This window comes from Callionymus lyra, chromosome 13 (genome assembly GCF_982586985.1).
Source record: "Callionymus lyra chromosome 13, fCalLyr1.hap1.1, whole genome shotgun sequence".
NCBI classification, from domain to species: Eukaryota; Metazoa; Chordata; class Actinopteri; order Syngnathiformes; family Callionymidae; genus Callionymus; species Callionymus lyra.
In genome coordinates, this window is record NC_141830.1 from 12,014,181 (window position 1) to 12,041,323 (window position 27,143).

General features: G+C 39.3%; 2 protein-coding genes across 2 annotated transcripts in view; one reads left to right on the forward strand and one right to left on the reverse strand.

Annotated features, from left to right (window-relative positions):
• eva1aa (eva-1 homolog A, regulator of programmed cell death a) overlaps window positions 1-17,133 on the reverse strand; it is a 75,440-nt gene extending 58,307 nt beyond the window's left edge. Inside the window, exon 1 of the mRNA XM_087805413.1 lies at window positions 16,930-17,133. Coding sequence (XP_087661539.1) covers window positions 16,930-17,020 — 91 coding nt within the window. The 5' untranslated portion in view covers window positions 17,021-17,133. The remainder of the gene's footprint in view (window positions 1-16,929) is intronic.
• A 1,002-nt stretch (window positions 17,134-18,135) lies between these two features.
• mrpl19 (mitochondrial ribosomal protein L19) lies at window positions 18,136-21,693 on the forward strand. Its single transcript, XM_087805626.1, has 6 exons — window positions 18,136-18,235; window positions 18,377-18,500; window positions 18,574-18,692; window positions 19,431-19,565; window positions 21,053-21,234; window positions 21,326-21,693. The coding sequence occupies exons 1-6, from the start codon at window positions 18,157-18,159 to the stop codon at window positions 21,560-21,562; spliced, it is 876 nt and encodes a 291-aa protein (XP_087661752.1). The 5' UTR covers window positions 18,136-18,156; the 3' UTR covers window positions 21,563-21,693.
• Window positions 21,694-27,143: the final 5,450 nt, after the last annotated feature.

Sequence of the window (27,143 nt, forward strand, 5' to 3'; positions counted from 1 at the left end):
AACAATACTAGGATTTGGTCGACCAACGTTCAGGCGCGGATCAAAAACGTTCCAAACTCAAAAGAAATGTTTAAAATCCAGATCAGATGAGTTGTGTTGTGTGACACGGCCAGCCAAAAACCTTATAGATCTCAGAAGAATTGTGTTTTTGATTTTTCCCTGAGGGGCTCTTGGGCCGCGAGCCAACACCTTCATGGCCGACTGAGCAGAAGAGCGCAGTTCTACTCCAGAATGACAAACTGACAGCAGGTGGGAGGAGAAACAGGAGAAGTGAGGCTTGTTTGATTCCAGCACAGGCGGAGAATCTGTCTCTTCTGCTCAAGGCTTCCCCCCTTTTTTAGTTTTGAAAAATGCTGCCTCCTGTGATTGGCCAAGACAGGAGCGACAGGAAATATCAATGACATATTTCAAGATGCTCGTAAAGCAACGCCAGGGACTTTAAAAGAGTTCTTAGAATACAACCTTGCTCAGAGGCTGGATAAATAACTCTAGACTGACGCCTTAAGATCTTTATTGGTCTCATTAAATTAAAAGTAACAAAGTTAGATATAATAAAGGTTCAAAGTCCAGGACCCTGTTTGCTTTTCATCTGGTATTTCAGCATTCACAGCTTTGTACCTTTAATGGAGCTATTTTGAAGAAAATTATAGTTGTTTAAACCATCAGGAGCTCAAAGATGACAAGCTGCCGAAGAAGGAATTCCCTTTGAGAGGTATTTCTCATGATACTAAAAGTATAACAGAGGTGAAGAGAACAGATCTGTGTGGATAACCACGAGAGTAAGTTACATTTTAGTTGAAACTTAAATAACACTATGAAAGACCCACCTTGACTGGCCCCAGTGAACAACATTTCAAAATGAAAAATGCATATTGAAATTTCATTTTAAACGACTGAGCTCTGAATTTTGGTATTTTTTGATCCATATCATGAATTTCGACAATTTACTTATTCACTTATTTCACGGTACCACCACTAGGCTTCCACCATTTTTTTAATGTCAGACCGCAATTACTTCTTTCAATGATTATGATTGTATTCCATGTAAATGGATTTGATTTTTATCTTTATTTTATTTTGGGCAATTTTCAACTTATGACAAATCAATCTTACATTTGATATACCTTTAAAAAAAATAATTAATAAATTAAAATATTTTTTGCCCCAAATGATCGTATGGGTAAGTTTATTGTCTAAGCCTATTTGGATATTGTACACAATACAGTAGCGTGTATTAAAATAATATGGAACATAAATTGAACTTGTATTTCACTAGTCCGTAGATATGATTGATTTAAAAATGTATTTTCTTATTTTTTTAAATAGCAGTCAATAGAATAAACGTTTTTTGATGAACGTGATTAAGCTCTAAAAATATAATAAAAAGGAAACCGCTTTTAAATGGAAAAAAAAAGACTCTTTACTGTGCGTACAGTCAACTTTCGGGATGTGGCAGCAGAGATTTGGTGGCTTTAACTCGTGTAGTAGTTACAGTTTTGCCGCAGACCACCAAGTCATGGTGAAGGCGAATATGTAGCATTCTTTAGGATCCAACACAATAATCCTTCTGCTCAAGTCATGTTTCACTTAAACCCAGAGAAATTACACTTCTCTTGACAAAAGGCTGTGTTTATTTTAGTGGCGGGGGGAAATATTGTTTGCATGAATGTGACTCAACGTGCACTAGCTTGCTTCAGGGAGAAAGACAAGTCACGCTTTTGAATTCATGAATTAAAATGCATTCTTTATCATTTTCATGTTGAGTTAAATGCATGATCGCGACGGGAAACAGATGTGTGTATGATCTGAAACAAGTTAACTTGTCCACCTAAAACTCAATAAACTTGCTCTGTGGTACTTCTGCGCTGTGTTTGCTTTGTTAATGAGCAAGGCAGAGCTGTGGTCGTACTCCCGTCTTCCCTGCAGACGGACACCAGAGCCACAGCAGCTGAAGTAACCAACACCAGAGACGCAAACACTCGGCCAGCCCGTAACATTCCTGCTTACTCCGGTGGATTATCTTCCCGACACTAGCAGACGGACACAAGACGATCTTCCGGAAACCAGCCGCTGACCTCTAACTTGTCTTATCTGCAGTTTATTTACTTATGTGACAGAGTTTAAAGCACCTTTTAAACTTCAGGTATGAGGGCCAAATCCAGTCCGGTAACTCGATTTATGTGGCCCAAAATACAGTCAAATCTAATGGGAATTAAGGTTAACCTTTTGCCTCTGGACTCCTTGGTACCTCTTCTTTTGAAGGAATAATAATATGGCCAATTGAGAGACATCGTCTTTCAAGCATGTCATGGGTCTGCCCTGGGGCCTCCACCTAGTTGGGCTTATTTGTAAACCATTTACAAGATGACAGCACTTCCCACACTCTTACAACGAAAGACACAGTGGAGAAAACTCTGATCTGCAAAAGTCTCAAGCGCTTCCCTTGATCAAGAGAAGTCTTGAACTTTTGTGACTCTTGCAAGAAGATTAATTATTTTAAAATGGAAGTATGTTACACCCCACCTTTTTATTGGGAGAGAGATGTTTTTTATTTCTTAAAATTGAAAAAAAAAGAGAAAAAAAGCTACCCTTTAAAAAAGTCATCCAACAAATTTGAAAGAACAGGGAGCCCCTTCTTTAACTAAAACAACCTTTTCAGAAATTCCAGATAAGGTTTTACTACTGGTGGTTAGTTGTTTTTTTCCTTTTTTCTTATTAAATAACTCACTTATATTTTATTTCCTTCTTTTTTTGTTTTTTCCTATTTTTTTGAACGGGTCTTATCTGCTGCTCTGTGCATTGCTTTACACCGATTGCCTTGATCTCGGTGATCGCCATGGTTGTTCATAATGTAATCTATTGTACCTCTCAGGGTATCCGACTTATTCTGTTTTTTTTATTATTATTTGTACAGCGGGGAAGAAAAAAAAACACTTTTGAAAGGTGTTTATTCATACTGGTTAATGTTTTGACCTGTAAAACTGCATACAAAATTCTGAAAAAACAAAAACTTAAACTCATCTACCTGTCGTTGGATCTGTCTTTCCAACCTAGACAGGACACTCCTCCCTTTTCTCACCGAGAACTATGGTGTTGGATTTGGACATAGTGATCCTTATTCATGCCTTGTCCCTTTCTGATGTCTATCTGCAGCCATGTTGAAATCAAATGTTGGTCTAAATCTGAACATGTGAGAAATAGACAAACTCCAGGAAAGTCTTTCAACAACAGTATTGAGGTTGAAATAACCCCAGGGATTTTTTGGGAACCTTCAAGAAAGAACCTGATTAAATTACAAATAAACCTGAATTTACCAACAATTATAATATTATTTGAATCCCCACAAATTAGGGTAAAAAAAAAGCGAAAATCAGCAAAAAGTCACATGTTGTTTCAGACAGGAGGGGTCGACACTTGCACTGCCACCGGTGGGAGAGTGGTCACCTCTGTATGTGTTGCATAAGCTCTTCCTGAGGGGGTGATGTGGTATAAAACATCTGCCTCACGGTAGGATAGTCGACACTAAGTCCCCCCCGGGGAGTCCCCACAAACTAACACTGGTCCCACCCATGCCCTCCGCTGACCTCTCTTAGCGTGTGCCTATCTTAATGACCTCTTCGGTTCATAGGTCACCGGGCAAGAGGAGGCTTTTACTCTGAATCTAAGCCTGTGTCGTGTTTCTTGAAAAAAAAAGGAAGGTGAAGCACAGAGGGGACACGGGGGAACCCCCTGCCTGCCAGACCGCCGCAGAAAAAGAGAATGTGTGTGCGAGGGGGACACAAAGCTGCAGCCACAGTTCAGATCTGTCATGTTAATGGTCACTTTTAGTGCCCGGGAGCGTCGGCGGTGGCCAGACTGACCGTGGGTCTGCAGACAGCAGACAGACACATCAGTGTGGGAGCTCCAGGGACACACGGCGGCGGCAGATGCTCGTCGTTGAATGAAGGCGACTGTCATCCCAGAGTTCAGCCCGGGGCTAAGAAAATGAGACCCTGACAGTCGCATAAAGGACTCTAACTGAATTTCTTTGAACATACATGCCTTATTATTAGAGGAGAATTCAAAGGAGAAACTACATCATTACGACGTGACAAATTTGAAAAATTACCATATTTACCACTAGTAGATATAAAATTACATCGTCCATTTTCCAGAATATCATGAGATTACACAGCCGTAACTCATTTACTCTTTGGACCTGAACAATACATGATGACAACACTCGCCACTTCTTTTAGTTCCCATCAATGCATTTACACATTTCAACTCTTGAAATCTTGCAAGGGATCTATAGCAAGAGAAGCATCAGCCATACTTGATTTGACGTGGCTCGAATCTACTCTTTAGCTCACAACATACCACAGTTAAAATAGCTCACATTATTTTGTATATATCAACCACAATGGACCTTTTTATTTCAGGGTTCCGCTCGTTCTTTCATCAAAAAGGTCTCGTCCATTGACAAGAGAACAACATTTCGGACCGACACACCATAATCCTCCTTCCTTTGTTCTTTAAAATGGCGGGTTTGTTTCTTGATTGGGGAGTTGTGCTGATGACCCGTCATTGAAATTCAATCTCTGACCAATCAGTGGCCGTATTAGTTTTGGCATACACTGATGGCCTTTCTCAGACCAGGGTCACAAAGCGCTTAAACAATCAAAAACAATACACAGTTCAAATACATACTTTAAAGGTCAAGACAACATAGAGACAAACACAGCAGCTCCAAGAAAGTTAAGAAAAAGCCTGCACAAATAAAAATGTCTTAAGATGTTTCTTAAAGGAGTCAGTAGATCATCAAACACAGAAAGAGAGGAAGATCGTTCCAAAGCTTAGGAGCAACAGCCTTGAAGGATTTCTCTCCTCTGGTCCGGAAGCGTGTTCAGGAACCATCAGTAGATTCTGATCCACAGACCTCAGAGCCCGAGCTGGGGTGTAAGTCTGGATCAGATCACTGATGTAAGGAGTAGTCTGACCATGAATAGATCTGAAAGCTGCAGGGTCAAACCACTGAAACAAAGTATTTAGAGACAAAAAGGTACAGACTTATTATTCTTCATGGAGACTGTGGCTGATATAATCCTTTATTTTTCATTATTGTGGCTGATAGGACTGAAAAGTAAAGTATCTTTAACAACACTATTTTCATAGCCTTTACTCATTGAAGAAAAGTCTGAGTCTTTTAAAAAAAGGGTTAAAGTAAGTCGCGACTCAAAGACGGAGCTTTCTAAGCATTAACAAGATTATATACGTGTGTGGGGCGGTTCTGTTAAAACAAGCATTTGAGAAACTCCAGAGTGGTTGAGGGTTTAAAAGCCATCCACAGCCTGCTCAAAATCCAATTCCATTTGCAACAGTATAATCCTGCTTTGCTGTGATCAGGCAGTGTCACTTAGAGTTAGTTTGCAGTCTCGAGGGACGGTATTTAAGACATTTTCTACTTACATGCTTGAAACTGTCAAAGTGCAATTCAAGTTAATGGGTACTTTCATCTCCCTCCATCCATGTGGGTGGTTTTGTTGTCGGTGTTCATGAACAATCGCACTAACATGATCACAACCGCGGGCATTCCCTGGTTTCTAAAATGTGATGGAAATCATTTGGTCAATTAGATGTTTCCACTTTTTTTGTCTTTCACCATTTTACTCAATCTAGCTCCAATGAAATCTACTTCAAATTATCATTGATCAACCTTTTCTTATCAACATTTTTGGTCCAATACTGCATCTTTAAGAGGTTTATTAGAGCAGGTTTGGGTTATTTTCCACTGAGGATATGTAACATCATTTCTGAAACATACAGTTAATATACTTTTTTTTTTTTTTAAAGTATGAAAGTGTAGAAAAAGCAATATATTTCATACCACAGTCCACACCTCCGCATTTGTGGAATTAGTTTTGAGTATTTGAAAAATGTGAGCTTTGGTTTTTCATTTTTCAATGTATTTAATTATCCTATTAAATTGTATTTCTTGTTACAAATTAGTTCTTTTGCCCTTCTAGATCAAGAAAATATAAACTATTACAATAAACCATTATTAAAAGGAAAACAACACAAAATGAAGTCTCTAAATATACATTTGAATAGCTTACCCATGAAAGGATACAAGAAAACAAAATTGATCAATAATAAAAGATCAGAATGTACATTTTTAAAAGATGGGCTGTTTTAATAATACAAAAACACACAAAAAAGTTTTTTAACTTCATGAGCTCCAAATAATAAAAAAAAAAGATCCGGCCTCCTTCCAAGTCTCTTAATAGATGTGATCAAACTGCTATCAGAAAATATATCCTGAAGCTATGAATGGACATCAACACCCACCCACGTCTTACTTCACGACTGCAGCGTAAAACGTGTCCATAACAACAGAAAACCAAACAACCATCTTTTCCTTGGCCAGTGATCACAAGTCAAGTGAAACGCCTATCAAGTTCTTGCCTGCAAGGATTTCAGATTCATTTTTATATGATGAGTTAAACGTGAAATAAAAACACGGTTATAAAAACCACACCTTTCCTCAGATGGAGGTTTCGACAGAGGGAGGTTTGTGTACTTCGAGACTACCTTAAGCTCTATCTCAGGATATATACCAGAGGTGTGGTTGGTCTTCTGAGTGTCAACACATGAATAGTGTGATATAATTCCTCTGAATTGACATGAAGAATCACATCAACGCACTTGACCTCGTTTTGTTTTTCAGCACCCACCCCCACCCCCCTACCTGACCAGAGGGGCTAGAACAGATTAGCGTTGGGGAGCGGGCCGGTGTAGCGTGCTGTAATGCAGACTGTCAGTCCAGCGCAGTTGGGGGGCCACACAATGCCTCCTTGTTCAGACTGGCCCTCCTGCACACTACCTCTCCATCCATCTCTCCTTCCCGGAGGCCTTTTTCATTAAACATGTTCCTCCCGTCTGCGACGCTAACATTTGAAGAATCGGGAGACGTTTAAGTCGCCGCCGGATCTAGATGAATACGTCGACTTTTGTACATAAATCAGAGGCCAGGAAACAGAAGGGAGACGGAGCGGAGGGGCATCAAAGCGTGGGTGACGGAGGTGTGCTGCCGTCTGCTCCAGACTGACGATATAATTCAAGTCTGAAGACGTATAGAGGCACGTGCTTCAGTTCATTACCACCAGTTTCCTTGTAAAAGTCAAAGGCCTCGTCTTTCTTTGGATCTTTATCGATCTAAACTGTAACTGAAAGATTGATATTCAATCACGTTTTGGTCTGGAGTATTTTATCAAAGCATAAAGAGGTGGATGTCTGTACATAGTCTCAATTATTACAATGTAGGACACAAATACCACTGAAACCAAAAAGTATTTCATTAAATCTAAAAATAAAAAAGGGATACCTGGGTTTATGAGCATGGTTGGTTACGAAATGACAAAAGCAAAAGAATGCAAGAACCTTCTCTGGCTTTATCACAGGAAATCTCTTCCAGAACATAAATAGAATCCCCCCCCCCAAAAGCAGAACAGAAAACAATATCTCTTAACCTTATATCATCGGAACACAATGATGGATACATCTCACACATTCCCATAATATTAACACACCAACACACAACTAACTTCTTCATCGAAAAGTTCACATTGTTAACCAGACTCGTACACAAAAGTTGGATTTACAGAAACTGTTTCAAGTATATATTTTTTGTACATCTTTTGCACTGCATTTTATATGGAACACTACCTTACAGGTAGGTCTGAATGCATGTAACAGGCCTAGATTGCTATTCACCATTGTGTGTACATAGAATAAAAAACATTTGACCATGTTTACTCATGAGTTTACTCATTTCCAAATCATAAATCAGTCACGTTATAGCGACTGACTTTAAGGTGGTTCCTTCCAATTTTTGAGCCACGAGGTGATATCCTCAATAAATTAATAAATGATAAGCATCAAAGAGACATTCCAGTCCAAACAAAACTCTACCTTTGATGCCCCCCCGGCCAATTGAGATTAGACCTCTGCTCTCAGGATCCTAGAGACCCGTACGCTCTGACCTGTTAGGCGAGTCACTCCAGCAGATTCAAATTACACAACTCATTATTAAGCCATAAAAGCCACCTTTGTTAATACATCCCCAAAGCTGAAGCTGTAAATCATCCTATGTGGAACAATTTAAAAAGTCTTCATCGAGATGCCTCGACCGTAACCTGCAACAACAGGCTCGAGCGCTTAACTCATTCTCCATGTCACTTTCACTCGTTCGTCATATTTATCGTCAAAACACGGCGCATGATCTGAGCTTGGCAGACGCCGGCACGCAGCAATGATCCGGTGTCACTTAAGAATCTCCGCCACACATTTCACTCTGGGAACGAGGCAAGCACAAACACACCTGAAGATCAACAGAAACGACTGGAGTTTGATGGGTTGGGACTTGGACCCTGGCGTTCTTGACTACAACAATCATTAACACAAAACCACAGGTTTGAAGATGATGATGATGATGACGATCGGGAGGTCCATATGGTTCCCTGACTGGATGGATCTCAGTGCAAAACATCCATTAGGGTTTCTAGGCCGCCTGGCTGGGGCGAAATGATGGTGGATTGAGAAATAGAGTTTATTATGGGTGGTAATTAGAACTGCTTGTATAGTGATTTATGGAGCAGTCTGGGCATAATTTAGCTGTTCCAGACCAGAATCAAGCACAAGATAGTAGGTTTTGGTTAAAATGATGATGCTAACTTTGCTGATAGTGCTGAGTTAGAAAAAAAAATAGAACTTGTTATTAACTTCAGAAACTGCTGTGTGGGAAAACACTATTTATAATAAATAAACAAATATATTCTTAATTACAAAAGCACTCTCTGCATTAACATTATTGATTGCTTTACAGCTTTCATAGATTTTAAATATACAGAAATAAGCTCAAAGAAATAACAGCGGGCACAAAACCATCCATGATGCCTATCCCGCTTTCTCCAGGCGAGAGGCAGGGGACACCCTGAACAGAAAGCCAGTCTGTCTCAGGTCACACAAAGACATACAACCATTCACAAACACACTCAGACCTACGGACAATTTCTTAAATTTTTCAATTAACCCATGTAAGTTTTTGGACTGTGGGAGGAAACCGGAGTGCCTGGAGTAAACCAATGCAACCTTCTAGCTCTAACCGCTGCGCCACCAACCATAGTCAAAAGAAGGGTTACCCTGCAGGCAAATCTGTACCGCAGAGGAAGATAAGTCTTTCAGTGATCCAGTTGGAGAACCAGCATTCAACCAACCTGTAATCATCTGTTCCTTGTCCCTTTAAGAACATTTCTTAAAGACATCAACAAACCATCTAGACCGCTAGCCTTGGTGTTATCTTTATCTGAACCTATGAGTCTTGGGCTTTTTACCCAGTACTATTGACTTTATGTTGTCATGCTCTTAACTCTCTAGTATTACCAATTGGCATCTTGGTCTATTTTGGGTTTATACCTTCACTCATTACACTAATGTTCTTTTTTTAACCATATTCAAGAAGGTATTGATAAATGACAGATTTGATTTGATTTGCACTCTGTCATCTCATGAGTTTTTTCCTCGAAGTTTCTATGCACCGATCTGACTTGTATGTTCCCGATACCGATATCTAGGCTTTGAGTAATGGCCCATACCGATACCAATCTGATACCAGTGTTAAAATATTAACTTTCTTCTGTTGTAAAATAAAACTGCTCATGTTTTAAATAAAAAGCAAATGCTACTACATATAAAATTACAAAGTTGACATATATTCAAAAGATACATTTTAAACTTTGCCTTTAACCTGAAAAAAGCGTATGTGACGAATAGTTATTAAACTGCTTGGATCGAAGAGTGGATCGGATTTTCACTAATACCAGATCCAACTTTGAGAGGCTTGGATCAGACTGATATTCAATAACCGGATCGGAGCATCCCTTTTCAACTCTAAAATATTCTTTCTCTTACCATAAATAGTCGTTTCTGTGTTGCAATCAAGAGCCAAAGTCTTGTTTTTGCAACTATTATCCAGAAAACAAGCAGATTCAGAATTTTGCACTAATTGTCTTCACAATAATTAGAGGTTTATGAATGTACTATATTAAGATCTACACCTTTTAGAAAACGTATTCATTCCAGTGAGTGAACCAAACAACAAACCAGACTTCTACATATTGATTACAGCTTGAAGGTGAAGCTTAAACGTTTCTGTTCAGAGCAAAGACCCAAAAGAAGACAAAGACGGAGGATAAATCAAACCCTCGACATTGTTTGAAGGGGCATTTTGAAAGATGCAAGTTCCATCTAGCCGCGTGAATCCCCTGAAAGCTCCTGGCATTATAGTCACAAGTTCAGCAGAAGTTTGATAAGTCAAAAGAAATGTGACACTGAGACGCCCTGAGTGAAGGCGTCCCGGGCATGTTATGAAAGACTGTGTTTGTGAGCACAATTCAAGAGTCAAACTTGGCACAACATGAATTACTGTGTAAATTGCTCCCCAAGGAAGGAACAACAAGTACATAAAACTCTGTTTGACATCATGGGTTTTTTGGAGCGTGGGGCTGTGATGTGTATGATGAGAGATGTGTGTTTACAACAGGAAACAACTCTTGTCATTTAGAAACCAATTTTAGAACATAAACAATTTTCATTTCACCAGCAGTACAAATGCAGGCGACTGGAACTAAAGGTGTGGAGTGATTTTATGTCCCGATGTTGATGTGTTTACGGTGTTACCTCTGTTTTCATTAATCTACTGTTACCACACCGACGCAGTGGAAACACACACTTGACAAATAAAAAAATAAAAAAAAGATAATGAGCAGCCTGACAGAGTAAACGCCTGGCGCATGAGATAAAGTAGCGTGCACCGATTAAAATTACCTTTTGTTTCGCTGCCAGAAGAAGGAGGAAAAAAAAGTTAAACTTCCTGACTGAGGTAATGCTCGATTAAACAATGTAGCCGCAGGAGCAACATGGCACTGAATTAGGTCATGGCATGTGGGTTAGAAGGAACTTGAGGAAACTTGAATACTGGATACAGATGGATCGAGAGACAAACAAATCGACAGAGATAGTAGCAGAGACAGACATATACATGTGGATTCTTGTATATATACTGGATATAAACTTGGACATTAGGGCTGTGTATTGACAAGACACGATACGTATCACGATATATGGACAATGATACAGTATATTGTGATACAGTAGAAACAAGGATATACTATGTACTTGACTGTATCTTCTCGTCCTCAGTCATTACTGGGATTTCATTGTTCCTGCAGAGGACATAATGACTGCTGCCATCTAGCGGCCGGACATTTAATTGCAACACAAAAATGAATAAACTTTGTGGATATTGGAACGTTAATTGTAAATAAAAAAATTGAATTATTTTATTTCAAAGACACTTCATTAAACAATAAACCATTTAAGAATGATAAACTAAAAACTAAAATAATATATGATTTCATGCAAATAAAGGAAAATCAGTCCGAGGCTCTTAAATATCGATACAATATCATGAAAATAAATATTGCGATCTATCATTGTATGAATATTTTCCAACACCCCAAATAAATATATGTGCAGATTAGCAGATATACTGACAGATAGGCAGCAAATCGATTTTTGATCCAAAACTATTTTATTTATAATGATCCAAACCCCTTTTTCAGATGTATTAGGTTTAAAACTTGTATCTATGCTTGGATGAAATGTTACGTAAAAGCAATATCATAGACTGCCAAAGTAAAAACATCCTTTCATTAATTGAAAGGAAATAGGAGAAGAGGGACGATACATCAACTACTAGTCTAAGTAATTCCACAAAGTAATAAGCTTTCTTTTTACTACATTATTATACATTTAAAACCCCTACACAATTTTATACACTTTCCTCTGACAGGCATTAACACTTTCTCATAGTTCTCTCTTATTTAAACACTCAAAGTTTAAACTCTCGCAGATTAGAAAGATAAATCCAATATTAGTAAATGTACCAAAGATCAAAACCCGTTTTCAGCTTTTCTGGCGTCTTGACCGTAGATAGACGCCACATCCACAACTCACAATACCGCCTTAGTAAGGAGGAACACTGGCTGCTAACACTTAGCCAATCACAATTTGCATTCATACTGTATGCTGTAAAGAAAAGCATGCAAAATTACACTTGAAAAACCAATTCTGCGAAACAGCGATTCCACGAGGAACCACTTCATTACGTAGTGCTTCTTTATGACGTTGAAGTCATTGAGAATTTTTTTTCTGGAAACTTTAAATAACTTTTCGGACTGAACAATACGACCAAAACTCAATTCTCGATATTTCTACCATATATCTTGATATTGATGCGATATGATAAGAATTTAGTGAAAACAAAAGACTTTTTAGAAAAAAAATTAAAAACATTACTGGCCGTATGTTTAGTGCTCATGTTGATATTCTTTCCTCTGTGGACTAGGATGTTTGCCATTGGCTGGCTTCAGCTGTCAATCAACAGCAAAGGGCTAAAGAGCAACGATACATCTCCCCAATGACTTTCCTAATGGAACTAATAGCCACATAAATGATGATAAATACCAAAGTACCGAACACCAACACTTTATTACAATCAGTTTTAAAATAAAAAATAAAAAAGGGGGTTTTAAACTAAACAAAGACGCTTCAAAAAGTTGTTGGAAGAGAGTCTTTGAAGAGAAGCATCCCACCCCTTCTCGAGAGGAGTAATGCCAAGCCTTCTCCCCCGTCCGCCTCATCGTCTGCCTCCTAGACAAAACAAGTGGGAGGTAGGATTTGTTTAGACAGCGCTCACCTGGTGCACGCACACAAAAACAGTGATCAGGCAAGCCCTGTGAGGTTTGAGGAGGCGGGGAGCAGGGGCGCTCGATGAGGTGTAGGGGGGAGGGAGCCTGGAGAACATAAGGTTAATGGGCTTCTCTTATGGAGAAAGAAAAAAAGACTGGAAAGACCATAATAGTGCTCAGTCATAGAGGGTGTGATTGTATTTGGAGGAGAGGGTCTAATCCAGCACATATCAGGTAGTCACAGAGCAGGATCTGTGTGAGTGACTGCAGGGTACAAGTCCAGAACACTACAACACCACATCTGATAGTATCTCTTTCTACACAGACTTACAAGCTGCTTCTCAGTTCCGTTTCAATTGACAAGCAAGGACGTGCTTATAGAACCGAGACAATCTCAGCAAGTATCAAATGTTGTGTACATTTCTTAGTGCAAATGGTGTGAAGAAAGATATTTGGCTCACTTTCCATATTGGAGTCAGACAGCACTGCATTTATAGACCCCTGACTACCCCCCCTCCAACCAACCACGCTGGAGAGTTGGCACTGGCGAAGGGGGCCGGGAATAGCAAGATGCCAGGGCTGGCACGGGTCTGGAGGAGCAACCGTAGGAATCTGAGAGATGGCAGGAGGGACCACCATGACACAGGCTTCTAGAAATAATTAAAATTGATGCAAAAAAAGGAAAGTCAAAATAAGAGTGAACCATATTTCCGTAGTAAGTGCACTGCATTACAGTACAATGTAAAACAGTGCGCAAATTTGGACAGGGTAGTACCGTCTCAAATCAAACACTGCCGTTACGCATTTGACTTCTTCTTCTACTACTTTTTAACGCTGATTGCAACCGACCCTCAGAACCCTATCGACACTTCACAGCACTTTTCTCCAATCGAAAGAAGTTATTAAGTCGTGTTTCATTGTTTTAATATTGTTGTTGTGTCGTTTTGTGGTAAAATAAGTGTTTTCTCAAGACATGTACGTCGATACCTGCCCCGAAGACGTGTCATCCTGAACCTCTTGGCTAAAAATGTACTTGTATGTATAGGTTTTTCAACCTGATGAACTGCTTTCTTTGCCAATTTCAAAAGTAAAAACGTATCTTCTGTTAAGCAAAGTAGCTCCGGACGTCATCTACGTGACGTCAATTTTCTGGCCGTTTGAGTGCGTCAACATAAAACTACATTTTTGAAAACTGATCAGTGTGAACGCACTTGTGTACTCAAAATATTTAGTGTCAGTGCAGAAGTGCACGATTTGGGACACAGTTCTAAATCCTGGTATGTGTCTTGCCTTGGGTTCTTTCCATCTATCCGGACATAATTGTGGACTTCAACATAATAGAGCTTGATCTGTAAGTCTATGGTGGTCCTGAAGACTAAATTCTTTTGGAGAAGTCTCTGCCTTGACTCCAGCTATTTTGACACTCCGGCTTTGTTGTGTATTTGTCTGGGCTGAACGGTATACTAATAATCTTTAACAATACTTCTTCACAAGTATTGCATTAAGTTTGTAGGTAATGGAGCAAACAACTGTATTCAAGTATATTTAAGCACTAATCATATGTTAAACAAGCCTAGTGTTGTGGATTAAATCAACAGAATTATCAACTACTAGAATCGTCGCCCAACACTTCCATTCACTTTAAAACTGTGACCACGTTAGTATAAAAGTCAAGGTGAATAATTGTATTTTTTCGAACAAAAGTCATCATTTAATTTCAGATTAAATATCCAGTTTACAACCCAAATGATCCCACTTTTGCGACCGTGGTCGGCATGAATGAAGCGCGACAGAGGGAAACAAAAGGCATGATTAACGATGACCCCCTCCTCACGACTACAGTTGTGTTGACCCCAGTTAACCTTTCAGGCCTTGAACCCACGACCAACACTGTCCAGAGGAATGCAACAGTAGCGTTTTAGGGTTTACTTCTGTAGCGTAAAAATTGATGAAGATACAGGAAATGTGGTAGAATTAACCCAAAAAGACGTTGAGTCCTTTTGGTACTGATGTAAATAATCAATAATTTTACCACTTTTATTACTGAAAATTAAGTTGTCCTTTTAGCCAGAGTAGTATAATTAATATTGTACTGGCTATTAATCTCAAGCAGTGATTATATCATCATAAATCAGGTAGTTATGATGAACTGGATGTGTGACTTGGTGAACAAGCTGTCATAGAAGGAAAGTTGACAAGAGTAAATGATCTTATCTAATGTTCTTGCAACTTTAACTCCAGTCATTTTCACTATGCAACCAACTGACAGATGTCCACTTCCCCAGCACAAAGATACACCTGTCAATCAAACACCGTCTCCAGGGAGACTCCAGCTGGTGAAGAATGCAATGACTGAAGGAAGTCTTTGTCCCCGGAGGTATTCTGTGGGAGTCTCTTCTTCTCCGGTGGAACTTATTCAGCACTTTTCCAGGTTCCCGTCGCATCTTCAGGAAAAGACCCCGACGTGACCTCGAAAGGCAATTCGCCAAAATGAAATAGGCTTCTCAAAAAGTGTCGGAACATTGCACCAAAACTTCGATTGGAACAATTAAACTTGCTCCTGTGACACGGCGTCGGAGTAATCCGGCCTGAGCTGAGGGGTATTTGGCAAACTCCGCCAAGCAGAGTAAATCTGGACTCAGCCGGTCTTAAGAGTTTTCCCCTTCTTGCTTAATTAACCCCCATTTGATCGACTCAACGGTCTTTTTAAAAACCAGCAACCAAAACGCCATCGCGCAATTAGAGAAACCCAGTCTCAGACCGCGATCCTAAGCAGGTCACATGACCGCCAAGTCACGTTACATACGTGTGCTGAGGGACTCCCAGGACTGCCCGCTTTCAGCCATTACGCCCATTAGAGGCCAATTAACAGCGACACAAAGCTCCCTTCGCATTTTATAGCACCGTAAACAAACCCTCACGGATCGCCCCGAGCGCAGCAGACCTCTGGACTCTTAACACAACATTGAAGACTAAAAATAGAGGAGTATTTATAATAGTTTCAGTCATAAAACACGTACATGATGACTGACGGATCATAGCAACTGTAGTATTGAGTTATGTTGATTCATTATTATTATTTCAAGATCAACTTTTATAGGTTATGCACAAATACTTTTTTTTGATAGTGTTTCTTAAAATATTTTTTTCTAGATTGAAACACTTGCGCGAACTATCTTTAAGAATAATATGCGAATGACTAGTATTGTTGTTTTTCTTTAAAATCTTAATTTTAATCTTTAATTTAAAGTTTTATCTTGTCATTTAAAGTATATACTTTATTGAGTATTGTTTAAGCGCTTTGTGACCCTGGTCTGGAAAAGCGCTATATAAATAAAAATTACTTACTTACTTACTTACTTTAAGCACTATTAAGTTTCACAAAATGAAGGATTATAAATAAATGCAAATGTTGTTGAGTGAACGCACGAAAGTGATATATATTAAAATGTATTGATGGTTTAAGTAATATTCAAAATTAATTTAAAAATTACAAAATTCCTATTATTAAAAATAACTATAACTTAACTTTTTTACTTCAGTATTGTCCAGTGGCACCATTATACCAACATTTTTAATCATTTTAATGTGTTAGCATTCAATAAAAAACTTTAAAAATATAATTATTCAGTAAAAACAACCCTCAATATAGAAATAATTGACTTTATTTATGAAAGTATTCAGTACTTAAAACACTACGTTCAATTCATCCATTCAATATTCTGATGGCACTGATGTACTTCCATACAAAGCTATCACTAATATTTATCAACTGATGGTTTAATCTCAACTTACCTTCAGCAGAACTAGTTAAGGTGAATGTAAACACTGAGCATGTGCGGATTTATTCCACTTTTAACAAAGTTCGTTCTTGTTGTTCACCATGAGCAAAACCACACATTATTAACCATGTATTTATCTCAGTTCACATCAATGGGAAGTTGCAAATAAACATCTTGATAATAAACCACCAAAGTGTTTCAATCTGAGCTGCTGGACACACTTAGAATCTCGCACAAGTTGTCTCACGCCAGAGCCAGACACGCACGAGAAACATGTGAGACGTTTTTTAAAACACAAACCTGCGCAACAACTTGTGCGTCCAGGTGGAGAGAGAAACATAGGAACCACGAGCACTAACCTGAGATGTCTCTGCTGGGTTCGCTCGCACACGTTATTCCTAACAGGAGCGCAACAGTGACGAGTGACAGAGTCGCATCTGGGAAGAACATCCTTGAAGCCTCCAAGTTTGAAGGTTGTTTTTTTGGGGGGTTTTTTAATGTCCAAAACGAGGTTCAGCTTCTGTAGACCTCCATGTTCGAGACCCTCACCATCCTCCCGAGGAGCGAGTCCGCCGAGTGAAACCTTGAGAGCTGCTCTGAGAAAGTGTGTTGTGGAGGAAGAACCCACCTGGAGGAAGAAGGCTCCACTGCAGGGACGAGAAGACCACCAGGTCACCCAGGGACGCCCCCTAGAGGGGGCATGTAGTAGTGCCATCAGAACGTCGCATGGTTGTATTCAACTTATTTATTCAGCTTTGAATTATTCCAAATAATTTAATTTATTAATTTAATTTAATTCTATATTGAATGGTTGCTTTTTATTGAATACTTCAAATTAATATTTTGTATATTGAAAGGTTGCATATTGTTTTCTTATAAAATTATTAAACAGACTATAAACAAGATGATGTTTTACAAAAAACGACACGTAGAGTTTGATATTCTAATGCTATAAATTCGAAAATAACTGTTGTAAATACTTTTTTTTTTCAATTTGCAGCCTTTTATATTGATCATGTTCTGGTGGCGCTATTATACCACCATTTTAAAATTTAACTTAAAAGGATTGGAATTAAAACATTTTGAATCGTACAAAATTTAATTTAGAAATATGTTGTTGATATGAGAATATTTAACTGCATATTTAAATTTAAAAAAGGATTCAGCGCGTATATTTTAACTGAGTATTGTTTTTGATTGTTAAAGCGCTTTGTGGCCCTGGTCTAGAAAGGCACTTTATAAATAACCATTACTTACTTACTTATTACTTTAAAAAATAATAGTAGTTCCATTAAAGAAAATCGAAGTAAAATGTGAATGTTGAATTTAGATAAGTTGAACTGCTTCTTGTCCATAATAACATAATCCATTTGCCAGTGTATTTGTGTCATATATATATAAATGATTTTCCTTATAACATTCTTCCTCAAACAAAGCTGGAGAAACAAACATGGAGGTGCAATAGTTGCAATAGTAGCGCCATCTTCTGGACGACAGACAATCTTGCAGGCTGACACGAAAAGCGTTTTTTTAGAAATTGTCCTTCGAAGACTCCGTAGTGCACATGTGACAACAGAAGGTCAAACATGGCGGTCTGCACAGGACGGTTCTATAAATGCACATTTTCTCTACGATTATTACGGACCAGCTATTTACAAAATGAACGTAAGTAATAAAAATGATTTGTTAAACATGTCTTTAGCATTACATCAACGATTTGACGTAGTGCTAGTGCAGCGAAGCTACATTTAGCCGATGCTACTTTCCCAGTACAAACACATTGAAATGTTTGTTTTTCTTCACCAGGTTTCTTCTCCACTTCCATGTGTCGTCACTCATCGAAGAGTGACGGTCAACAACCTCCTAAGTTCACCCCTCCGTCCAGACCTGTCATCATTGACAAAACACAAACGGTGGCGACTTTACGGAAGTACGTCATTCTCAAGCCATCATAACAGACCTGAGTGCAGATGTAACTCTTGCTTGGGTTTGTTTTCATCCAGATTCCTGAGTCCAGAGTTCGTCCCCCCACGACAGAGAACGAACCCCCTCAAGTTCTACATAGAGAGGAAAGACATGATCCGCAGAAGGACTGTGCTCAACATTCCCGAGTTCTATGCTGGTAAGAATTACATTTAAAAGTTGTAAACCAATGCTGTGTCTCAAATCGCATACTACTCTTAGTATACTAGAAGTTAGTATGCATCAGTTTAGTATACGTACTAACTAGTACGCAAATCCTCCACAGATAGTATGTCTCAAATCAAACACTGCTGCTACACACTAACAGGAAATGACGCGACAGCTTCTTCTTCTACTACTATTTAACGATGTTTCAACCAGCTGTTTGAACGCTATCAACACCTGCTGGCAGCACTTTTTGCAACTTTGTAAAAAGAAATAAAGAAATAATATGAGAATCGAAATATTAATATCGATATTTAAGCTGGTATCAGCACCAAAGACTTGTCATCCTTCTACTGCTGCTGAGAATGCACCTGTAAGTATATGCATATATATATATATATGCATATATATATATATGCATATACAGTATATATATGACGTAACGTCCGTTTACAACATCACTAAGATGGAGCCGTTTAGGGTGGTTAGTGTCCATCGAACCATACTCGGTTTTGTGGGTGTGTTAGTACGCCAATTTAGTGTGCATGGCGCACTACATTTCGCATACTAAGAATTGAGACGCACTTACGCACTAAAAATACTAACTTTGAGTACGCTAGTATGCGATTTGAGACACAGCACAAGTAATCATTTATTTGTGTCCCAGGCTGGAGTTTTAATGATGCAAAAAAATAAATGTTTTCCACTGATGGATGTAATTCCTTCCTTGCAGGCAGTATCCTGGCCGTGACCATGGCCGACGCCAACGCTAGCGGGAAAATAAACCGCTTTGTAGGCATTTGCATCGCTCGAGGAGGGAGTGGCCTCGGAGCGACGTTTGTTTTGAGGAACATCATCAATAATCAAGGTGATCCGTGCGGTTAACTCACACTAGGTCAAAGGTCTAAGAGCAGCATACTAGGCGTACGACGCGCTTCTGGTTAAAACATCAGAGATTTTAAGACGGAGAGACTTTACAAAGAAGTTTTTCGTTGTTGTTTCAATTAAACAGAACGAAATTTAAACGCATCACGCTTTCTTCGCGCAGCAGCCTTTTAAAACTCGTACCCATGGGTAAGGATCTTTCAAATGTTATACGAAAAGGTGAACTACGAATAGTATTCTTGGCCATCAGAAACATGGTCAGTTTTTATTGTACTGTACCTGTAAGTCAGGGGTCGGGAACCTTTTTGACTCAGAGAGCCATGAAAGCAAAATATTTGGAAATGTATTTCAGTGAGAGCCATATAAATAATATTCAGATGTAAGAATCTGTGCTTGACACGAATTCAAGTCCTTTTCCTTTGTTCATCAAAATCAACAAAGAATTCAGACGGGTTCATCCCTTTCCATGCCTCCATTTCAATATGTCCATCATATTTAAATGAAGCACAAGACTAAAATTTCTCCATTTCTGTGATCATGAAAAAACAAAAACAAATGAAAACATGAATTCAAACTAACAGTTTATATTTGTTAATTTTAAACATGTCTGATATGAATCACACAAGTGGATTAATTAAATTTCAGATGAAGTTTAACGAGAATAAAACTGTTCATCAGTAACTTCACATCATCATCGCTTTGTCTGATCGTCTCTGACGTCATTAGAATGTGTGTCTCACCTGCACCTGTTTAACGTGTTTGTGTTTCTGTGTATTCTTATTACATTCGTGAGATAAAGGTAATTTACAAATGGTCATCATGTGATGGTGTATTAATGCAAGTGTGTTTTAAGGACCGCGATCACAAAAGGAAAACCAGCATTTGTTGCGCTTTCAATGAAACCTGCAGCTTAACTTTGATGGACCTGACGTCATGTTTCTGTGACTCTAGTAGAGAAGAACCTGAAGCGATCAAACGCGCATTATTTTGTTCGATATATTATTTTAAAAAAACAAGCTTATAATTCTATATCGTTTTTCTGAATTGCGTAAAATGACTGTCGTACGTTTTGCTCTTTTTATTCTTGATCCATATGATCTTTTCCGTGCGTTCAGTGGAAGAGGCAGGAGCTCTGATTGGCTGCTATGCATGTCAATCAAATTTTCAACCAATCGGCACAATAACCATTTGATTAATATGCACAGCAGCCAATCAGAGCTCTCTTTACTGTTTTCTTATATCATATTTTATTAAATGACGCGATCTACTCGCAACAGCTTCGACGTATTGTCCACCCCTGAAACAAGTGATAATATTTTATGTTTTATCTGAAAAGCCGAAATCTGCGAGCCAGATGCAATCATCAAAAGAGCCACACCTGGCTCGCGAGCCATAGGTTCCCGACCCCTGCTGTAAGTGGTCGTTCAAGTGTTCTAAAACTTTTCATTTTTGTGTACGTTCATGCCTCAGGAGTTGAGATCTGCTACAGTATGTACAGCCCTCGCATCCAGCAGATTGAAGTGCTAAGGCTGGAGAAGAGGCTCGACGACAGCCTGTTGTACCTGAGAGACGCGCTGCCCGAGTACAGCACAGTGGACCCCAACATGAAGGCGGGGCTCATCTCGCCCACCGGTGAGATTCAGGTCAACAAGGTGAGAGAAAACCTGTCCCTGGACACACATGTTTAAATCGACAGCGTTCACTCTGTGGATCGTGTGTTGAACCATCGGCTCTTCCTCTCAGATGAAAGTGAAGATGAAGCCTAAGCCCTGGTCCAAGCGCTGGGAGCGCCCCAAATTCAACATCCAAGGGATTCGCTTCGACTTGTACCTGACACCAGAGGATATGGAGCATGCCCAGAAGTGGGCTCAGCCTTGGAGGGAGTACGACATGCTGAAGGAGTACGACACCGCCGACCTGGAGGAGAAGATCTACACCGAAGTCCAGCAGGGGTTGAAAAAGTCCCCTGGGCAGAACTGAACCTCAGGAACAATTATGAGAGGATCTATGTTGGACATTTGAAAGGTTTTGGTGGTTATTAGTGCTTCTCTGAAATGAAGGCTTGTGTCACCGTTTGGATTAAATAAAAAGCTTTGCTGCTCCTACTTGAATTGCTTTCCTCCCATCTCTCTGGTTTCCTCCCTCTAACAACATGGAGGTTAAAAGATGACAAGAACCTCTCCTACCTCTCTCCCAGAGTACCACATTTTTTGGACAATAAGATGCAGTTATGTATTATTTCTGGTTGTACATACTGACCTAGATCCCATTTTATGTGGCTCAAAAATCTGTCAAAAATGTTTTGAAAAAGTATGACTTTAGTGAGCTACCGAGCTGCATCGTCAGGCTCTGTAGTATTATTTGTAGTTATACTACAAAGACGCACGGTGGTGAACACACTGTTTGAAAATAGATCCGTTTTTTGACATTGAATCTTTTAAGTCCAGTACGCCTTATAAGAAAACTAATAACTTAACATAGTTACTCATATTTGCACATTTCTTAAAAGTATTAGACATAAAATATGCTTTAATGTTGTCAAATTATAAATATGTACTTTATTTTTAAAGTATAAATTCGCCAACTTGGAAAATGCCTCAAAAAGTTAAACGAAAACGACGTACGAGCGGACGCATGGTGGCGCTATTTGCTCAAGTATGCGGCCCTCCTCCCTCCTGTCCTTGAAGGTTATTTCTCAGGAAACTCCCTGAGCTGCAAACAAACAAGACTTTTTTATGAGCCAAATAAATGAAGTCAGTTGATGAGTGTTAAAACCTGAATAACATTTGAGCACTTTGACTTTTTCTGAAGAATTCTACTTTTCCAAATAAACCAGGCTGGAATCCAGAGCTCCGGCGAGGACACCCAGTAGTGTTTTACTGTTGTGGATGGAAAATTGTGGTGCCATGATGGTATGTTAGCGCGTCAGTTGGGTAGTATAAAGAAAACACTTTAGAGTCCTTCATGTTATGTCTGTTCTGGGTGAATGTGTGTGTATAAACACCCTGGATGAATCCCTGCACTCTAATTTCTCCATATTACAGGATGAGAAGCAGAGAAAATGGCCTCTAATACTGGAGTAGCAGATGTTTACTGAGCTCATTACGGACCACACAGACGCTCTGGGATGAAGCAGCAGAATCTCAGATGAAATCAAGAATTCTGATCATGTCCAGTGATACCTGGGTCTTACTTGGGTTTTTCGAAAGGGCTCGCAAATAAGAGATTCTTCCTTGGTTGGAAATAATCATCTTAAATTGGGCTCATATTTGGTCGACATATAATAATAATAATAATAAGATAATAACATCACTCAAGGTCACCTTGAAACACAGGTTAAAAACAGTAATAAATAAATAAATCTTTAAGATCAATATTTTGTGTGTTATCTTGTTTCATTCTTTTAAACTCTACTGACAACCGAAAACAAAATATGGATGTTTTGTTTGCAAAATTGGCAATAAAAGTGTCTGATTCTAATAAGTAAAAAATATATTCTAAAAGTGAAAACTACAATAAGTATTACAATGATGTCCTGAAGGTTTTACATCTTCGTTTTTTCCAATTTTTTAACCAAATTTATTCAACTTAAGCAAATCAACAAAAAAAAAATCGATGCATTTGTTATATATATATAATTATGTTGGTTCAGCAGCTTACATTTTCTGCACTATTTTTTATTTCCCCCTATTTTTGTTTTCTATTTTGTATGTCACCTATTAAGCTAACGCACAATAAAGGAGAGACAGCTTTAATGTAAAAGAAAACAACATTTTTTAAACTTAATACTGCAGTCATTTGAAGGAAAAATTTGGTTCCTGTCTACAAAAATTTTTGAATAAAAAAAATAAAAACATCTGTTTCTGAAAAGATCCATATATTTGAATAGACTTAATCATCTACTCAACCAACTTTCTCTCAAGGAGGATTTCAAGTGCTTGTTCCTGCCCTTTATTTTTATTTTTTCCAACGTCCTTCCAAGCTATTGTCAGAGTTGATGTGGACTCTCCGCCCAGTCCGGTACCTGCAGTGGCGAGAAACCCAACCCCGTCCGTCATTGTGTACAGTAGAGCGGTCCTGTCATTACTCTGCCCACCGAACCAGCCGGCCCTTTCACCTTTTTTGTTTTTCTCCTGATTGATGTCCAGATGTGGAGGCGGCGACGACGAGGTTTATCCTCCAGCGCCTCGCCAGGTCTTTATAAGCGTTCCACAACAGCGTTACTGGAATGGCAAACCAGTTAAAAACCACAAAGTTACTCAAGTCTGACTTCAAGGAAACTTCCTGCCTCACTCCCTCCGAGTGTGTGTTCAACTGTATGCCCTCAGGTTGACTTCTCTGCACCTGGAGTGAAGTTAAAGCCCCTTGGCTGGGAAAGAAGATCAAACACACACACACACACACTTCACTTTCTCCACACACACAGCTCCACGCAAGCAGACAGACAACCTCAAAACTCTCCCTGACAAGTCGGTAAAAGATACGCTCAATTTAAATTACAGGTTTGTCTGCAACATCGTAGAATCTGATGAGAGCTAAGTGGTACACCGAAGGTCAGGTCTGGAATTTAGTGTTGGGGGGGAGTTGTAATCGGTCTTCCTCCCGTCCGCCGCAGCTTCCACGGCCTTCATCTCCTACATTTTCTCTCGGGGACACTTGGAAAAAGAGGCCAGTTTGATAAATAGAAGACACAGCAACTCACTTATTGTCCGGTTTAGGAAGCGAATCCTGGCGCGTTCCCAAGCTAGGTCGGGCCTGAGCATTGTTGAAAAGTTGTGAATTTAGGTCAGATCACAGGGGAGACGCCGGTTTTTTGGGGCGGATTTATTTGTAAACATCAACATGACGTCGTAATAGGCGACACGGGCACCCACCGAAAGACCACAATCCCTTCATCATGGACATAGAGTTGCAACATTCCTGCAATACCAGTAAAAACAAAGCCAGGGCTGAATCTGAGGGGGGAAAGTAGTGATGTGCTGTTGAAGCTTCATGAAACAGTGTCATGTTGTCTAGAGGTCAATAGGTGGCGCAATCAGTTTAAAAATGATGTTTCATTAGAACAGTTGTTCTAAGAAAAAATGCGCAGAGACCGCCATCTAGTGGACTCTGAAAATAATGACACTGCTTCATGAAGCTTCATCAGAAGTTCATTAGATAAAAAGCACTAGTAAAAGAATAAAGGATGTGAGGGACACATGAGACAGAGAGCGACAATTAAAACTGGACGATCAAAACCCATCAGGGGTTTATTTCCTCTGAAAGGCTCCTGGTGCATCTTGTCATATACAACATTGTATGCTGGTGCAGGACCTCTCTATGGCTCTAACTGACGCACGGTCCTAATGGTGACTAATGTTAGTGAATAACATTGAATACTGTATTTTAAGATGGATGTGATTTGGTGGGTGAACATCAATGCTGCAAGTGAAGAAGTCAGAGACGCTAATAAAATGCTATTTAGGCTGTAAATAAAAACAGTATAATAATGCCACAAATTCCGACCCAGTTTATTGTTAAAAATTGAATTAAATGGTAAGTTCACCCAAAATTCAAACTTGAATCATTTTCTACTCACTCTCATGTTGACTAAGGAATTATTTTCAGAGTAATCCTTTACTTTTTAGAGTTATAAACCAATATTCATGTTCATTTTAATGTAGCGACTGGAGCCCAGTGGACGAACTTCCTCCAAAAAATCTTAAAAACATCCATATGCCTCCGTCCACACGTTTAAAGAATAGCCAGCGGTATAAACCAGACGTACTCCAAAAGTACTTTTGTACTTAAAAATACTAAGTAAGGATAGAGATGGACGGACAAGAACCTCAGAAAGTCCATAACACCAGTAATGCATTGCAAACACTTTTACTGAAACTGAGAAGATAGAGTGTGATGAAGCGTCCGTCTACATTATTAGAACATTGCTACTGATGGTTCCTCGCACACGGTTCAGGACCAGAGGAGAGAAATCCTTCCAGACTGTTGCTCCTAAGCTTTGGAACGATCTCTGTGTTTGATGATCTACTGACTCCTTCAAGAAACATCTTAAGAAAAGTTTATTCGTGCAGACTTTTCACTGATTTTCTGGGACTCCTGGAATGGAAGCACATGTATTGGTTTTTGCAGATTGTCGTGCAGCGAATTCTGGGAAACTGAACAAACCTCAGCTTCATCTTCGTTCAAAAAGACAAACTTTAAAACAGAAATACCTCCATACTGCTCGTCCGTAACGTCCCTCTTGTATTGAAGCCTCGACAGGAATTAATGTTCCAAAAGAAATTAAACAAGTCTATATTTTCAGCTTGTTTTTAGTGGAATTTTCCAGGCTATCACCATACATCTTGCACATGAACACTGAAAGTGGCAATTTGTTTAAATGAGAAGACACTTGGAGCCTGTAGCTTGACTGGACTGGGAGCTTCTGCTAAAAACAAACTTAACCATTTTGTTAGCTCTGGGTCAAGGTGACCCGAAGACCCCAAAACAAATGTGTTTTTAGTATCCTTTGTGTTGGCTCTGGGTCAAGGTGAACGACCTCCGCGGCTGCATATGTATTTATGGAAGCCAGGGAGGTCGTTCACCTTGACCCAGAGACAACACAAGGTATACCCAAAACACATTTGTTTTCGGCCTTCCAGGTCACCTTCACCCAGAAACAGCAAGAGTTAAAAAATAAGATTTCCAAGACGTTACAGGCGAGCAGCATGTATGTATTTGGATGTTTTTAAGTGTCTTTTTGGATAAAGAACAAAAATTGAGCTCCAGTTATTACATTAAAATGAACAAACATTTGTGTTTATAACTCTTAAAAGGAATGTATTTCTCTGAAAATAATCTCAACCCTTAGTCGACACAAGGGTGAGTAGAAAGTAAGTGAGTTAAAAATGTTTTTAAGAAAGTTGTTAGCATTAACATTTATTATGTTAATGAGTATTTGGCAGTATATACTGAGCAGTACAATATCCAAAAATTCATTAAGCCTTGAACGACGTTGCACAGCTTTTTTCAATTTATAAAAAAACTCACGAGCGTGAACTGATTTCAACATGATCCTCAAGACATAAGTTTCCGTCTCTCCTTCAGAAAAAAGTGTGTGTGGAGCATATGACAAGTGCAACAGGACACCAGGCCACCCATCAGCCTCAGGTAAATTACATCCTGTCACTGCTCGTGTACATGCGCGACCGTGTACAAGTGTGTGCGTGGGCCACCCGTAGTCGTTGGTAAATTACACACTTGAGTTTCACCATATGTTTCCAGTGAAATGACGCGACCGTCTGCTCGGCCGCCACCGTCCCGTGGGCATCGCTCGCTCGCTCTCTGTCACACGCTCGCTCAGACAGCTGTTGAGGAACAAAACGTGACATGCAGCTGATTCCTGGAGTCGCACATATTTTAATAACACAACAGTGCGTAGGACACGGGTGTGGCAGCGCCGCCGGCGACAAGGCTCTCGTTTACAGTACGGGACAAGAATCTGAAATATTCGCTAGATAATAGGAACGCAGTTTCAGTGCATTCAGCTTCCAGATGTAATCATTTGGCTTTAACTTTCTTA